The sequence below is a fragment of the Tamandua tetradactyla genome, chromosome 19 (assembly GCF_023851605.1).
Source record: "Tamandua tetradactyla isolate mTamTet1 chromosome 19, mTamTet1.pri, whole genome shotgun sequence".
Lineage (NCBI taxonomy): Eukaryota > Metazoa > Chordata > Mammalia > Pilosa > Myrmecophagidae > Tamandua > Tamandua tetradactyla.
Window position 1 is genome coordinate 3,235,731 of NC_135345.1, and position 17,032 is coordinate 3,252,762.

The 17,032-nt window shown below is 40.4% G+C and overlaps 1 protein-coding gene across 5 annotated transcripts in view; it reads left to right on the plus strand.

The window, feature by feature from the left end:
- The window catches only part of HTT (huntingtin), a 237,460-nt gene that overhangs the window by 128,315 nt on the left and 92,113 nt on the right, over window positions 1-17,032 (plus strand). For all 5 annotated transcript variants that reach the window (XM_077136283.1, XM_077136284.1, XM_077136285.1 and 2 more), the window contains 5 exons: window positions 470-621; window positions 1,665-1,867; window positions 3,725-3,851; window positions 4,971-5,098; window positions 8,361-8,471. In XM_077136283.1, the coding sequence (XP_076992398.1) occupies window positions 470-621; window positions 1,665-1,867; window positions 3,725-3,851; window positions 4,971-5,098; window positions 8,361-8,471 (721 nt within the window). The remainder of the gene's footprint in view (window positions 1-469; window positions 622-1,664; window positions 1,868-3,724; window positions 3,852-4,970; window positions 5,099-8,360; window positions 8,472-17,032) is intronic.

The following is a 17,032-nucleotide window of genomic DNA, read 5'->3' on the forward strand; positions in this document are numbered from 1 at the left end:
TGTCCTCTGTTATAGGATGCAAGTATAGCCATCGGGATCCTTGTTTACTTTCCTAAGTCTTTTATCCATTTGGTCTTTTTGAAAAAATGCCTAGGAAGGGAATACTTGCTTAACCCTATTGTAGGAGAGCTAATGATAACAGCTAATGGGACTACTGAATTAGTTGTCATTCTAATGAATGTCAAATGCTTACCCTTAAGAGTTTTTTTGAGGATTTAAGGGTGTGATCTGCATTTTCTTTTAAGGGAGTTCACATATGCTGATGAATGACTTTTTAAATTGGCGTGCTTTCCTCCAAAATTATCCACTATTAAAGATTTAGGAACTTTTTTTTTGCTTGAAATCAAATTGATTTATGAGCTGGTATAAAATGTACAGTGACATAACTGCCCTCTGGGTTCATAAGAGAAAGCAAGGCTGTTTACTTTAAAAATTTCTACACTATGACTTGCAAAATGTCTGCTTCCAGAGTCCCCCCACTGAGTGCCTCAGATGAGCCTGGGAAGAGCTGCACAGTTGGGATGGCCACGGTGATCCTTACTCTGCTCTCCTCGGCATGGTTTCCGTTGGATCTCTCAGCTCACCAAGATGCTTTGATCCTAGCTGGGAACTTGCTTGCAGGTGCTGGACTGAATTGAAATAGGAGCTCTAGGTCTTTTGCTTTTGATTTTCTTATTGAGGTTGGAGATGGTGGGCATAGGAAGGAAAAATACTGGAAGGTCATTGCCAATGGCAGTTTGTTCCCATAGTGAAATTTTTCAGTGTCCCTTATAAGTGTATATAAATGTGTGCTATTGGCAGTTCTTCTGTGGTGAGTATTTCAAAGTACTTTTTGAAATACTTTTTCCATTTAGCCCCTCGGTGGGCACTGTGTGCCTGATACTGCCTCAGGCAAGAGGCAGTAAGAAAGTATAATGTTTGGTCCCCATTCTCAAGTCAATTTATACATTAGTGGCTGTATGTATAAATAAAAGTAGAATAAAAGAGATATCTAGTACAATAGCAGCACAACATGACCATCATCAGCTTCCTTTGGGGAACAGGATAGGAATTAAAATTTATGAGCTGGCAGGAAAAGTCACACCAGGTGGGGCACAGCATGCGCAAATACATGGAGATGTGGACAGTCACATGACATTTGGGGGACTAAATAATTGTGGATGCCATGTGAGGATGGAAGATGTGGCTGGCAAGCAAGGCAGGGCACATTCAAATGGGCAGGGGTGAGGGGCCTTCCTAGTCTGAACTTACTCTTCTTGCTTTGGGAAGTGATTGAAGGGTTTTATAGCAGTTGGGTTAGTATTGTAGAAACATCACTGACTTGGATGTAGGTTGTAGTAGAAAAGGAAACTCAGGAGATTAATGTTGTAGTTAAGACATCAAGTGACTGAAAGAGACTGAGGAGGCAGAATCAACAGGCCTTGGTCACCCTCTGAACTTCAGTTCTGAGGATAAGAAGGGGCCTACATGACTGTCTCTTTCTGGGCGGGTAACATTCATGGAAATTGGGAACACAGATTTTGGGGGGGAAATACCAATTTCCTTTTGAGTGTCAGCTGTCCATTGACCTCAGATGGTGATGCCAGTAACATTTCAACATAGATGGCTCTAAATGACTTATGTCCCTTTAAGCAACTTAGGTAATATGTGTGCCCATGTCACAGCCAGTGCCCCCAAATCTTTGCGAAGTTCATGGACCACTGAAGAAGAAGCCAACCCCACAGCCACCAAACAAGAAGAGGTCTGGCCAGCTCTGGGTGACCGAAGCCTGGTGCCCATGGTAGAACAGCTCTTTTCTCATCTGCTGAAGGTGATTAATATCTGTGCACATGTCTTGGATGATGTGGCTCCTGGACCAGCAATAAAGGTAATTTCTTACCTGGGGCAGTACCTGAGTACTTATCCATCCAAACATACCTTTGTTTGGGCACCTTGTTTGAGCACCTGTATCTCTCTTCTGTTTTGTTTTTGGGTGCATGGTCCGGGAATTGAACCCGGGTTTCCCGCATGGAAGCCGGGCATTCTAACCACTAAACTACACGTGCATCCCTTCCCTTCTGTTTTGCCCTAAAGTAACAGAATTCCTCAAATCATGGCATTAAATTTAACATCAAAATGTGATAGTGTATTTTTAGCCTTTTAGATATTGCCATTCAATAATTGTCATTTTTACTTGGAATTTAAAGCTTACCTAGTTTTATTCTTTGGTTTTCAGCATTAACCAAGAAAGCTCAGCATTGAAATAATTGGCTTAAATAACTCAATTGCTGACCCCTAAAATGTTGGCAAAGCAGTTTTGCTTTTCTGTGAAGTACAGCATCAGTAAGATCAACTTCACAACAAATGTTAAAAACTATTCATGCCATGAATTTAAGATGTCAGTTAACTGATAATGATAACTCATTCTTCTCTCTTTCCTGTGTCATCCATCTTGGGTGTTCTTTAGTTTCACTACTCTTTCAGCTACCATTCGGTTTCCTCCACTTCACTGCAGACTTTTCTGGGAAGTTACGTCTCCCAGTTTCAAACTTAAGTGCTTCCCACTCCTCTCAAGCTAAAGACTGTCCTTCTTTACAAAGTCTATTGGCCGTGTGTGGCCCAGACTCTTGTCCATGTATCAACCATCAGTTCTTTGACACTTGCAGGTCTGATTTCTATTATTGCTACCCCATGGAAACTCTTCTTGCCAAGATTGTGTCTTTCAGGCTTGTGGATACATTCCCAGTCCTCCCTTCCCCTCTTTGTGTTATTTGGGGTAGCCACTCCCTATTCCTCCTTCCCTACCCCTCACCCCCTGCCCTAAGCAACCACTAATTTACTTTTTGTCTGCCTAGATTTTTCTACCGTGGACATTTCATATAAATGGAGTCATAATAGTATGTGGGTCTTTTGTGATAGGCTTCTTTCATGTAGCATACTATTTTCAAGGGACATTAGCCTCTTAACTGGTCTTTGTAGTGCTTCCTTTCTCCTTTTGGTCCATGCTCCTTATTGCAACCATTTTATCCCCATTATTTCTGTTTTACAGGCAAGGCTCAGAGACATAAACTTACTTTTCTGAGATCTTGTAGTTAGTGAGTGGCAGAGTGAGGACCTGGAGCCCCTCTCTTTGTCTTCTTGTCTCCCACTCTGCCCTCAGTCTCCTCTGCCAGGCCATCTCCTGTAGCTCAGGGACCTGAACATTCTGTATTCTGTCATGGGAGGCATGTTGTGGATTGGAACGAATATTGGCTTTACGGACAGGCTGATCTGAGTTTAAGCTATGCTGCTTATCAGCTGTGACCTTGAATAAGTCACTTCACCCCTGAGCCTGTTTCCTTATTTGTAATACGAAGTTTAGAGCATTGCTTTGCACCCTCTTTCGTGTCATGACTTACGTAGAGTACCCTGGCTGCTTGCTCTGGGCGGTGACAGGCCTGTGGCTCAAGCTACCTCAGGCCTACTTGTCTCCCTGAGGGCTGAGGGACTCTGGAGCTTTTTCCATCTCTGACCACCCCTACTGTACTTGTTAGGAAGATCTGGTACAGTCCTTACTACATGTGCTGTTGGGTGGGTTAAGGTGGGTAATGGACGTAAGTCTCTGAGCTTTGTAAATAGGGGTTCAGAGGAAAAAGGAGTTGCCTGGGTTAGCTCTTTTCAACAAGTATGAAAATTAACCATCTGCTATGGATTTCTCTTTCTGTATTGGTTATACCTCCTTCACATTTTTTGTTTTCTGTTTTAGGCAGCCTTGCCTTCTCTAACAAATCCCCCTTCTCTGAGTCCAATCCGACGAAAGGGAAAGGAGAAAGAACCAGGAGAGCAGGCATCTGTACCATTAAGCCCTAAAAAAGGCAATGAAGCTAGTTCAGGTACAAAGAAATGATGGGGGAGGGAAGGGAAAGGAGAGGGGATTTGGTGGTACCTAGTCTGTAAGATGGAAATTTAATATTTAAATTCACATTCATATCACGATTAACGAAATTTGTTATTTTAAAGGTACAAAATACACAGTTAGTGAAGCCTGAGAAACAGTTTTCCCTGTTCAGATATTAAAAATAAATTATCATTTTAGCCTGATGAGTTCATATCCATGCTGTGTGGCAGAGATTATCTGTTATGTGCATGTCCACCGGCTCATCTCCTCTTAGTGTCTTTGAGTGTCACTGCTGCTTTGCGGTCACAGCCACCAGCAGACCTCCAGCCTTAGCCAGGAGCACCTGCCACCTCCTTCTCGCACTTGCTGTCTTTTCTGCCACTGTAAAAGAGGGATGGAGAGGGCAGTGTGGTCAGTGGCCAGGAAGAGATGTAGAAGGGTAAAATAATTCATTTGAGGTGTTAATTCTGAAGTAGGAAATTAAAAAGTTATATTTAGCAAAGCTAAATGGGAGGTAAACTGTAAATGAAATCATTTGAGCCAGAGATGCCTGAGAAATTCACAGAAGTTGGTAGTGCCAAGCCTTATTCCTGATTTGCCATTGGAACCTAGGCTCTAAGGGTTATGTGTTTGACTGACGGCCATTCAAAACAGTACCTGAAAATAATATAAGCAAGCAAAACAAAGCAAACAAGTGAATAAACTATATCACACTGCTTTTCCTCTTTTTTTTTTGTTACTCAAGTTCTCATTTCTGATTATCAAAAAGATTTGAATTTTATTTTGCTAGAATTTTTTTAATTTATGTTTTTATTACAGTTATGTTCACACACCATAAAATTTGCCATTTTAACCATTTTTAACATTGCAGTCACAGTGTTGTGTACTCATCACCCCTATTTCCAGAGCTTTTTCATCATCCCAAGTAAAAACTACCCATTAAGCAGACAACTCCCCATCTACATCCCCTGGTAACCTCTAATCTACTTTCTGTCTCTATGAATTGGCTTATTCTAGAGTACTTTTAAAGATTGTTATTGCCAGTAATCTGTTTTAAGCTTAGCAAATTTCTGCTTTTGATCTAACAGTTTATTTTTTGCATGTGTTTTAAAAGCTTCTAGACAATCTGATACCTCGGGGCCTGTTACAGCAAGTAAATCCTCATCATTGGGAAGTTTCTATCATCTTCCTTCATACCTCAAACTGCATGATGTCTTGAAAGCTACTCATGCTAACTACAAGGTATGGTCCTCTGCTTCTTTTGTAAATGTATGTGCCCTTAAAGAATGGTTGTCATACTTTAGTTATCCAAGAATATTAATAGTTTTCAAAAAATGCTATCAAAGGATACTAAATGATTGGGAAAATAACTTCTTTTTTACACTTCTGTAAAGGACACACTTCCAGCAGTGTCAGTGCTTTGGTACCTTATATAGAACCACTTATCTTAGAACAAGGTCTCAAGGTGCAATCTGTGATCCCCTGACTCCTGGGGCCTCAGAACTTTTCCAGGGAGTTTGAGATATTAAAACATCTTCATAGTAGTCCTAAGGCTTTCCTTGCCATTTTCACTTTGCAGTGGTGGTAAAATCTGGGCACCTTAGCATGCATTGAGGCAGTGACCCCAGACTGTACAAAATAACGATGCCCTGCTTCACTGCCTTGCATGTGCATTGAAACAGGCCAGGCCCACTTAAGAACACTCTTGATGAGGCAGTAAAAATTATTACTTCTTGTACAGCGTTTTAATTTTGTGTTTAGTAAATAGGAAATAGACACCAAGCATTTCTATTTATATATATATATTTTTATTGGCAAAACAAAACAACATACACGAACATTCCTAATATATGGACATTCCATACTTGGTGTGCAATCAGTGGCTCACAATATCATCGCTTAGTTGTGTATTCATCAGCATGATCATTTCTTAGAAATTTGCATCACTCAAGAAAAAGAAATAAAAAAGAAAAAACTTGTACATACTATATCCCTTGCCCCTCCCTCTCATTGATGTCTAGTATTTCCATCTACCCTCTCATTGATGGCTAGTATTTCCATCTACTCAATATATTGTAACCTTGGTTCCCTCCTTTTTTTTTTCTATACCCCTTACCACTCCCTTTCATTGATCACTGGTATTTCAGTCTACTCAATTCCTTTTAACATTTGTTCCCTCTGTTATTTATTTTTTTTAATCCATATTTTTTACTTATCTGTTCATACTGTAGATAAAAGGAGCATCAGAAGCAAGGTTTTCACAATCACACAGTCACATTGTGAAATCTATATCATTATACACACATCTTAAAGGAACTTGGCTACTGGAACACAGCTCTACAGTTTCAGGCACTTCCCTCCAGCCTCTCTAATACATCTTAAACTAAAAGGTGATATCTATATAATGCATAAGAGTAACCTCCAGGATAACCTCTCGACTCTGTTTGAAATCTCTCAGCCACTGACACTTTATTTTGTCTCATTTCTCTGTTTCCCCTTTGGGTCGAGAAGTTTTTCTCAGTCACTTGATGTCAGGGAGTTTACACCATTGCCAGGGAGGTTTATACCCCCGGGGGCCATGTCCTACGTAGAGAAGGGGAGGGCAGTGAGTTTGCTTGCTGTTTTGGCTAGACACCAAGCATTGCTGCTGTAGACCAAGATGGTCTTGTGCAATTGTTTGTGGTATGAGCTGAACCAACTACTTTTTTTATGAATTATCATTTTTATTTGAAGACAATGGCTGTCAGACAACATGTGGTTATTCTGGCGTGGATTGTTGGTAGACATAATTCAAGTGAGTCTGTTACATCAAAGAAAATATTTGATGGTATTTGCCAGTGATAAAATATGAGCTTTCAAGCAAATTTTTGAGAGTTTAAAGGGGAGCTGAGAACAAAAATTTATGTTGTATGTGTTTAAACATAAATTAGCCCTTTGGGACACGAGTCATTATTAGGTTTTTCAAGTTTGTTTTTCAGCTGTTTTTGGTGGCTTGCGTCATGCAGAACTTTTTGATTTTCATATTGGTGAAAAATACCTATTTTGTGGTTTTGAGTTGTTATATTGGAGAATATGCAAGACCACTCCTGTGTTTGGAGATTTGCTCTAAGGGACTCATGGATCTCACCATATAGTTAACACAGGGCCAGTATTTATCACAGCATCAGATGGTAAGGGTCAAAAGAAGACACAGGTGGGGTTTGGTGAAATCCACATGCAGGCTTCTTCTGCTTTCTCCCTCCCATGAGAGCAGTCTTCCCCAGCACAGAAAGGCAGCCTTGTGCCTGTCATGTTTTTGCACAGCGTTGCTCATCAGAGACTCTATGCCCTGGGTCTTTACTGGGGCTTGTCATGTAGGAACCTCTGCCTGGCACATATCAGGATCCCACACTCCTAGAAGGAGAGTAGATGTGCAGCACAAACCATGTTGTTTGCCTACACAGCGTAGGTCCAGGAAACCCCCTTATCAGTTAGGGCAGGTTTTATGTCAGTGTAGGGAATGGCCCCCTTCCCTTTCCAGTGCCAATGAGGTGACCCTTCAGTCCTGAGGCTCTCGGTCCCTACCACTGCCTCTGAGACGTTCTATCATGTTACCTTTCCTGAATCTTTAGTAGCTTCACTGTTGTCTTTTCCTTGGCCTGTTGAAAGCACACTCTGATTGAGTGTGCACATGCACATGTGCATGAGTGTGAGTCCTGTGCAAATTGGCCTGTGTATTCCTTTTCTGTATCTCTGTCTCTCCCTGCTTCTCTCTTTTTTTCTCCCGTCGTGGCTTTCTCCTATCAATAGCTGGCCCGATTATATTTCACTGAGCAAATTCTTTTCTGTTTGTTGTAGCAAGCTGAATCTTTAGAACCTTAATTTAATACTGCTTAAGATTCATTTAATACATTGTGGAAGCCAGACAGGGTGACTGTGTTTGATCTTGATAGTGATTTCCCCAGGGATCCTGATGTATTTGGAACAGGACTTCGTATTTCTTTTGATATACTGCTTGCCAGCCACTGATTTAGATGGGCATTGTTTTTCCTTAACTTTTTTTATTGTACAGTATAACATATATACAAAGCAAAGAAATAAAAAAGCATTAGTTTTCAAAGCACTCTTCAACAAGTGGTTATAGGACAGATCCCAGAGTTTGTCATGGGCTACCATACGATCCTCTCATATGTTTCCTTCTAGCTGCTCCAGAATATAGGAGGCTAGAGGGCTTAAATACTTTTTTATTTAGATGAACATTTTAAACATATTTCTCATTATGACTGAAGAGTAGGTATTTTTTCTTTCAATACTGTCAATATAAGATGCCTTTGAAAGATGATATGGCTGTTTGGAAGGATAGCTTCCTTTCTAAGTGTTTTTGCAGTGTAAAAAACACACAATCAAGTCTGTCATGGTGAGTGTGCAGGTACAGGTGGAGCAGGGAGTTGTGGATGTGTCTCTGTCTTGGCCACTAGAGTGGGACGGTGCCAGTGATGGTTTTCTTTTCTTCCATGCCCTCAAGGTCACCTTGGATCTTCAGAACAGCACTGAAAAGTTTGGGGGTTTTCTGCGCTCTGCTTTGGATGTTCTTTCACAGATTCTTGAATTGGCGACCCTGCAGGACATTGGGAAGGTTTGTATTTAATTCTTCTCATTGAGCTGTAGCTGACATCAGAGCACACTTGATGCTTGCCCCCTGGCTGATGGCATTTGTGATGGGTCGCTCCTTTGGGTACATTTAGGAGCCGGTGACAACTTTGTGGAGTCTTCGCCAGTAGGTTAGATCTGGAATCTGACCCATGTCTTAATCAGGAAATTGGATGGGAGGGGTTGCTTTTTGTATTCTCTTTTCAGTTTGTTTATCATATGTTAACTTGATAAGGCCCTGTTTATTTTAGAAAATTGGTGGGTTTTGAATGTGCCTACAGAGTCCTTTATTTTCTTTTTTGATCTTTACAAGGAGAAAAGGACAAAAACAGACTCCAAGAGGGTATATGAAACTCAGTCTTTGGTTCTGAGTCCAGACTGCCCCACCAAAATTTTATTATGAAAATGTTCAAATATACATACAAGAAAGTTAAAAGAATTGTGTGGTGAACAACCATACCATATTTCCACAATTCAGATTCTATGGTTAACATTTTGCTATAATTGCTCTATGTGTTTATTCATCTCTGTCTACCAATATGCATCTTATATTTTGGTACATTTTAAAGTCTGTTGCACATAACTCTCCACTTTTTAAAATGGTTTTTATTGTGAATTATACATGCAGAAATGTGATAAATTTCAGAGCACAGTTTAACAATTATAGAGCAAACTTCAGAGTATGGTATGGGTTACAGTTCCACAATTTTAGGTATTTCCTTCTAGCTGTTCTAATACACTAGAGACTAAAAGGAAATGTCAATATAATGACTCAGTAGTCATAATCATTTATTAAATCCTGCCTTTTCTGTTACAACTCCTCCCTCTCATTCGATCCTTCTCCCAATCTTAAGGGATATTTGGGCAGTGACCATTCTAACTTCTTCATGTTGAAAAGGGGCATCAGTTATCTAAAATAAACCATCATTGTCTCACTGTATCCTTATTTAGTTGCATAATCATCACTCTCAATTTTAGACAATTTTCATTGCTCCAAAGAGAAAATAACAGATAGACACACCCATACCAAAAAGGAAACCCAAAATACCCATAACTTTTATCCTCCCCCCCAATTTTTTACCCCTAATATTGTGGTGGTACTAGTGAAGTATTCCTATTGAACATAGTCATAGCATGCAATAGGCAGTTTTTCCCATATACCTCTCTACTCTTCACTCTTTATACAAGTGTGATACCTTTGAGGTAGTTCATGAAGGACTTTTTTTATTTATAGTGCTAATTGGTGAGATATATGGCTTTAAACAAGCACTTTCAATCATATTCACCTTCACTACGGCACTGTTACTTATAATCCCACTAATGAACCACCATCACCTACTCCATTTCCATACATTGAAGTTCAATCTCATTAGCAAGTCTGCATATATTAGGTAACCGCTCCCCCTTCTCTAGCTTCTGTCTATCTCTAGGTCTCTTATAGTCTACATTTTAAGACTCTGAGTTTACATTATCTGGGGGGTTCATATTAGTGAAATCATATGTTATCTGTCCTTTTGTGTCTGACTTATTTCACTTAGCTTTATGTCCTCGAGGTTCTTTCATGTTGTCATATGCTTCAGGACCTCATTTCTTCTTACTGCTACGTAATATTCCATCGTGTGTGTATACCACATTTTGCTGATCCACTTGTCTGTTGATGGGCACATGGATTGCTTCTAGCTTTTGGCAATTGTGAATAATGCCACTGTGAACATTGGTGTGCAAATGTCTGTGTCCCTCTTTTCACACCTTCTTGTATATACTGAGTAACAGAATTGCTGGGTCGTAGGGCAACAACCTAGCCTCTGTCTCTAGGTCCCCTATATTCTACATTTTAAGACTCAGTTTACATTTTCTAGGGGGTTCATATTAGTGAAATATGTCTACCACAGCGGCTGTACCATTTTATATTCCCATCAGCAGTGAATAAGTGTTCCAATTTCTCCATATTCTTCCCAACATTTATAGTTTCCTGTTTGTTTAATGGCAGCCATTCTTACAGGTTTAAAGATGATATTTCATTGTGGTTCTGATTTGCATTTCCCTGATAACTAAGGAAGAGGAAGATTTTTTCATGTGCTTTTTAGTCATTTGTATTTCCTCCTTGGAAAAATGTCTATTCGTATCTTCAGCCATTTTATAATTTGGTTCTTTGTTCTTTTGTTGCTGAGTTGTAGAATTTCTTTATCTCTATGGATATCAAGCCGTTATCTGATATATGGTTTCTAAATAATTTCTCCCACTGAGTTGGCTGCTTCTTCAACTTTTTTGGCAAAGTCCTGAGACACAGAAGTATTTGATTTTGAGGAGTTCCTATTCATCTGTTTTTGTTGTTGTTGTTGTTTGTGCTTTTTCAAAACTGGAGGACAGAACATCTGAATCCAAAAAGAGACAGAAACTATAGGAAAAAAAATGGAAAAATATGAGCAGAGACTCAGGGAATTGAAAGACAATATGAAGTGCACGGATATACGTGTTGTGGGTGTCCCAGAAAGAGAAGAGAAGGGAAAAGGAGGAGAAAAACTAATGGAGGAAATTATCACTGAAAATTTCCCAACTCTTATGAAAGACTTAAAATTTCAGATCCAAGAAGTGCAGCATACCCCAAAGAGAATAGATCCAAATAGACATACTCCAAGACATTTACTAATCAGAATGTCAGAGGTCAAAGAGAAAGAGAGGATCTTGAAAGCAGCAAGAGAAAAGCAATCCATCACATACAAGGGAAGCCCAATAAGACTATGTGCAGATCTCTCAGCAGAAACCATGGAGGTGAGAAGACAGTGGGATAATATATTTACATTATTAAAAGAGAAAAACTGCCAACCAAGAATTCTATATCCAGCAAAACTGTCCTTCAAAAATGAGGGAGAAATTAAAACATTTTCAGACAAAAAAATCACTGAGAGATTTGTGACCAAGAGACCAACTCTGCAAGAAATACTAAAGGGAACACTAGAGACAGATACGAAGACAGAAGAGAGAGGTGTGGAGAAGAGTGTAGAAAGGAAGACTATGAGTAAAGGTAAAAAGAAGGAAAATTAGATATGACATATAAAATCCAGAAGGCAAAATAGTAGAAGAAAGTACTACCCATGCAGTAATAATACTGAATGTTAATGGATTAAACTCTCCAATCAAAAGACATAGTCTGGCAGAATGGATTAAAAAACAGGACCCATCTATATGTTGTCTCTACTCAAAGGACACGAGGCCAAGGACACAAATGGACATTTACACACCAGTGTCTACAGCAGCATTATTAACAATTACCAAGAGATGGAAACAGCCAAAATGTCCATCAATAGACAGTTGACCGGAGATCCAAGATGGCGTCTTAGTAAGGTACATGCGTCTTAGTTCCTCCGACTCCAAATCAACTAATAGGTGAACAGAAACAGTACAGAACAGCTCCTGGGGTAGTTGCAGCCTGAAAAGTCCTGCCGCTGTGTGTTAGTTAGATTCAGTTGTCAACTTGGCCAGGTGAGCATACCTAATCTTGTTGCTGCGGACATAAGCCAATGGTACGTGAACCTCATCTGTTGCCAATTACATCTGCAGTCAACTAGGAGGCGTGTCTGCTGCATTGAGTGACGTTTGACTTAATTGGCTGGTGCTTAAATGGAAGAACGCCATGTAGCACAGCCTAAGCAGCTCGGCATTCCTCATCTCAGCACTTGCAGCTCAGCCCAGGCCTTTGGAGATGCAGAAAGAAGTCACCCCAGGGAAGGTTGTTGGAACCCAAGGGCCTGGAGAGAAGACCAGCAGAGACCATTCTGTGCCTTCCACGTAAGAAAGAACCTCAGTGGAAAGTTAGCTGCCTTTCCTCTGAAGAACCAACAAAATAAATCCCCTTTTATTAAAAGCCAATCCGTCTCTGGTGTGTTGCATTCCAGCAGCTAGCAAACTAGAACACGCTGTATCCAGATGCAGTCAAGCCTTTGTAGAGAGAGACACAGCCACAAAAACCTCTGTTTCCTTCTTTTTTTTTTTCCCCCTTTTTCTGTCAGTCCTGCCCCCTTGGCTCCGGGGCAAAAATGAGCAACCTCCGCTTTGATCAAGTTCACCTAAGCTGGGGGCCTATTTTTAATAGTCACAATTTATTAATTAGTTCCACAATTGGCATTTGATTGTGCCCAGTCCCTGCTGCTGGTAAAGTCCTTTCCTTTCCCCTCTGGGAAGCGGCCTGTGGGGGAGGGGTGCTGGTCGCCGCAGCTTTGGGAACTCACGGTTCTGGGGGGTGCTCGCAGCCCGTCCAGCTGGTCCAGACTGGGGTACTCTGTGTGTCTGGTCACTATCGTGGCTCTGGGAGCTGTTCTGTGCCGTTTCTGGTTATTTAGTAGTTGTTCTGGAGGACGAACTAAAATGCGCATGTTGTTAAGCCGCCATCTTGACCCAGAAGTGTCCCCCTATTGTTTCTGTATCTTGTCGGATTTCAGATGTTCTGTTCTCCAGTTCACTAATCCTACCCTCTGTCTCTTGAAATCTACCATTGTAGGTTTCCGCTGTTTTTTTTCATCTCTTCTACTGTACCTTTCATCCCCATAAGTTCCGTGATTTGTTTTTTTCAGACTTTCCATTTCTTCTTTTTGTTCATTCCTTGCCCTCTTCATATCCTCCCTCAATTCTTTGATTTGGTTTTTGATGAGGTTTTCCATGTCTGTTCGTACATTCTGATTTAGTTGTTTCAGCTCTTGTATCTCATTTGAACTATTGGTTTGTTCCTTTGACTGGGCCATATCTTCAATTTTCATGGTGTGATTTGTTATTTTTTGCTGTTGTCTAGACATTTAATTACCTTAATTAGTTTATTCTGGTGATTGCTTTCACTTCTCTTACCTAGGGTTTTCTTGCTGGATGAATTTGTTGTCTATCTGGTCTTTGACCTTCAGTTCAGCTTTTTCTGGGCCTCTAGCTTAGGTTTTGTTTTACAGAGGATAATTTTTCAGTTCTTGTTTTCTTGTTTCTTGCCCTCCTTGTATGGTGCCTTTTCCCTCCCCACCCTTAGGAGGGTCTATGTTGGTATTATAGACTCCTGCCGGGTTTTCCCAGACTAAACTGGCCTCCTATCAGGGGGAAGGAGTCACCTGTGTCAGTTTTCCCTGAGGGTGAGACCCAGCAGGTTGAAAGACTTTCCTGTGAAGTCTCTGGGCTCTGTTTTTCTTATCCTGCCCAGTATGTGGCGCGTCTGCCTGCCGGTCACACCAACAAAAGATGTTGTGGCACTTTTAACTTTGGAAGATTCTCCTTGCTGGGGGCGTGCTGAAGACGGAGGAGAGGTTGTAGGCTGGTTTTAATGGCTTCAAATTGCCAAGCCCTGGGGTCTGAATTCCTTGAGAGAGGGTTTCCACCTGAGTTGGGCTTCACCCCTCCCCTGCGTAAGGCACAGGTGGGAGATAGCCCCGAAAGTAGCCCGTTTCTGCCTGTGCCTGGGGCAGTTGCAGCCTGAGAAGTCCCGCCACTGAATCCAGAGGCTGCCAAGTCTCCGTAGAAACACAGCCACCAAAACCTCCATTTCCTCCCCTTTCTTCTTTTTCTGTGAGCCCAATGAGAGACCTCTACCATGACCAGGTTTAGAGTCTTTTCCCCTTCCCTCTGGGATGCCGCCTGTGGGCGAGGGGTGCTGGGCGCCAGCCGCCACGGCTTGGGGAACTCACGGTTTTGGGGAGGTCCAGCTGGTTCAGACTTGGGTACGCTGTGCGTCCAGTCACTGACGTGGCTCCGGGAGCTGTTTTGTACTGTTTCTGGTTATTTAGTAGTTGTTCTGGAGGACAAACTAAAACGCGCACATTGCTAAGCCGCCATCTTGGCCCCTCCTTAGTCCTATCCATTTATGAGAGTGGAGAATTGAAGTCTCCAAGTAGTATGGTAGAGGTGTCTACTTCCCCCTTCTGTGTTGTCAGTGTTTGCCTCATGTGTTTTGGAGTGCTCTGGCTTGGTGCATGAATATTTATGATTATTATGTCTTCTCACTGCAGTCTTCCTTTTATTAATACATAGTGTCCATATTTGTCTCTTTTAATTGTTTTCATTGTTGAAATCTAATTTTTTGGATATTAGTATAGGTACTTCTGCTCTTTTCTGGTTGTTTGCATGAAATATCTTTTCCCAGTCTTTCACTTTCAGCCTATCTTTGTCCTGGGTCTAAATTGAGTCTCCTGTAGACAGCATATTGATGGATCCTGTTTTATAATCTATTTTCCCAGTCTGTGTCTTTTGACTGGGGAGTGTTCTGGTTTGCTAGCTGCTGGAATGCAATATACCAGAAATGGAGCGGCTTTGAAAAATGGGAATTTAATAGGTTACAAGTTTCTAGTTCTAAGGCTGTGAAATTGTCCCCGTTAAAACAAGTCTATAGAAATGTCCAATCTAAGGCATCCAGGGAAAGATACTGTGATTCAGAAGGCCAGTGAAGTTCAGGGTTTCTTTCTCTGCTGGAAGGGCATGTGGCAAACATGCGTTGTCTGCTAGCTTCTTCTCCCGGTCTCTTGGTTCATGAAGTTTCCCAGGGGCATTCTCCTTCATCTCAAAAGATCGCTGGCTGGTGGACTCTGCCTCGTTGTTCTCATCATTCTGTTATCCTTCTCTGCTCTCTCAGAATCTCCAAAGGTTGCTGGCTGGTGGTCTCTGTGGTTCTCTTGGCCTCATGGCTCTGCTAGGCTCTGCTATGGCTTTCTCATCATTCTCAAAAGGTCATGCTTTAAAAAAATGTCTCCTCTTTTATAGGCTCCAAGTAAACTAATCAAGATGCATGCAGAATGGGTGAAGCCATGCCTCCATCTAATCAAGTTTAATACCCACAATTAATTGAGCCACATCTTTGTGGAGATGAACTAATCAAGTTTCCAACCTATGGTACTGAATAGGGATTAGAAGAAAGCATAGCTCCCACAAGATTGATGAGGATTAAAGCATGGTTTTTCTAGGGTTCATAAATCTTTTCAAACCAGCATAGGGGATTTAATCCATTAACATTTAATATTATTACTGCAAAGGCAGTACTTTCTTCTACCATTTTGTCTTTTGGATTTTATATGTTATATCTAATTTTTTTTTTTGCCTCTTTTTACCTATACTTATAGTCTTCATATCTACACTGTTCTCCAGATCTCTCTCTTCTGCCTTTTCCTGTTTGCCTGTAGTTCTCCCTGTAGTATTTCTTTCAGAGCTGGTCTCTCAGTGATTGTCTGAAAATATTTTAATCTCCCACTCATTTTTGGAGGACAGTTGTGCTGGGTATAGAATTCTTGGTTTTTCTCTTTTAGAATCTTAAATATATCCTACCACTGCCTTCTCACCTTTGTGAGAAAATATTGAAAAATATTTTCCAAGTATTTTCTCCCATTAAGTTGGCTGCCTCTTCACCATTTTAACAAAGTCCTTTGAGGCACAGAAGCTCTTTATTTTAAGGAGTTCATGTTTGTCTATTTTTTCTTTCACAGCTTGTGCTTTAGGTGCAAAGTTTAAGAAGCTACTCCTGTACTAGATCTTGACAATGTTTCCCTATATTTGTTTCAGGAAGTTTTATGTACTGGCTCTTACATTTAGGTCTTTGATCCACCAAAGGGGAATGGTTTCAGTTTCTCACCAGTAAGTATGATGCTGGCTATGGATTTTTCACTATATGCCCTTTATGATATTGAGAAAGTTTATCTCAGTGCGTAACTTTAGAAGTGCTTTTATGAGAAATGGGTGCTGGTTTTTGTCAAATGCTTTTTCAGCATCTGTTGATATGATTGTGTGATTTCTTCCTTTCTATTTGTGAATTTGCTGTATTACATTGGTTGATTTTCTTGTGTTGAACCACCCTTGCATTCCTTGTATGATTCCCACTTGATCATGATGTATAATTCTTTTAATGTGGTGTTGGATATGATTTGCTAGTATTTTGTTCCGAATTTTTGCATCTATATTCATTAGGGAGGTTGGTCTGTAGTCCTCTTTTCTTGTATCGTCTTCATCCGATTTTGGTATTAGAGTAATGTTAGCATCATAAAATGAATTAGGTAGTGTTCCTTTTTGTTCAGTTTTTTGGAAGAGTTTGAGCAGGATTGGTGTCAGTTCTTTTTGAAAAGTTTGATAAAATTCTCCTGTGATGCCATCAAGGTCCTGGGCCTTTTTTTGTGGGAAGATTTTTGATGACTGATTGGATCTCTTTACTTGTAATTGGTTTGTTGAGGTCTTCTATTTCTTCTCACGTTAGTACAGGTAATTCATATCTTTCTAGGAATTTGTCTATTTCATCTCAGTTATCTAGATTATTGGAATACAGTTCATAATATTCTCATGACTTTTTAAATTTCTTCATGATCTGTGGTAACAACCCCCCTCTCATTTCTGATTTTATTTATTTGTGTCCTCTCTCTTTTTTTCTGTGTTAGTCTAGCTAGGGGACCATCAATTTTATTAATTTTCTCAAAGAACCAACTCTTAGTTTTATTGATTCTTTTTATTGCTTTATTTTTCTCTAGTTTGTTTATTTCTGCTTTAGTCTTTATTACTCTCGTTTGTTTATTTCTGCTTTAGTCTTTATTATTTCTCTTCTTT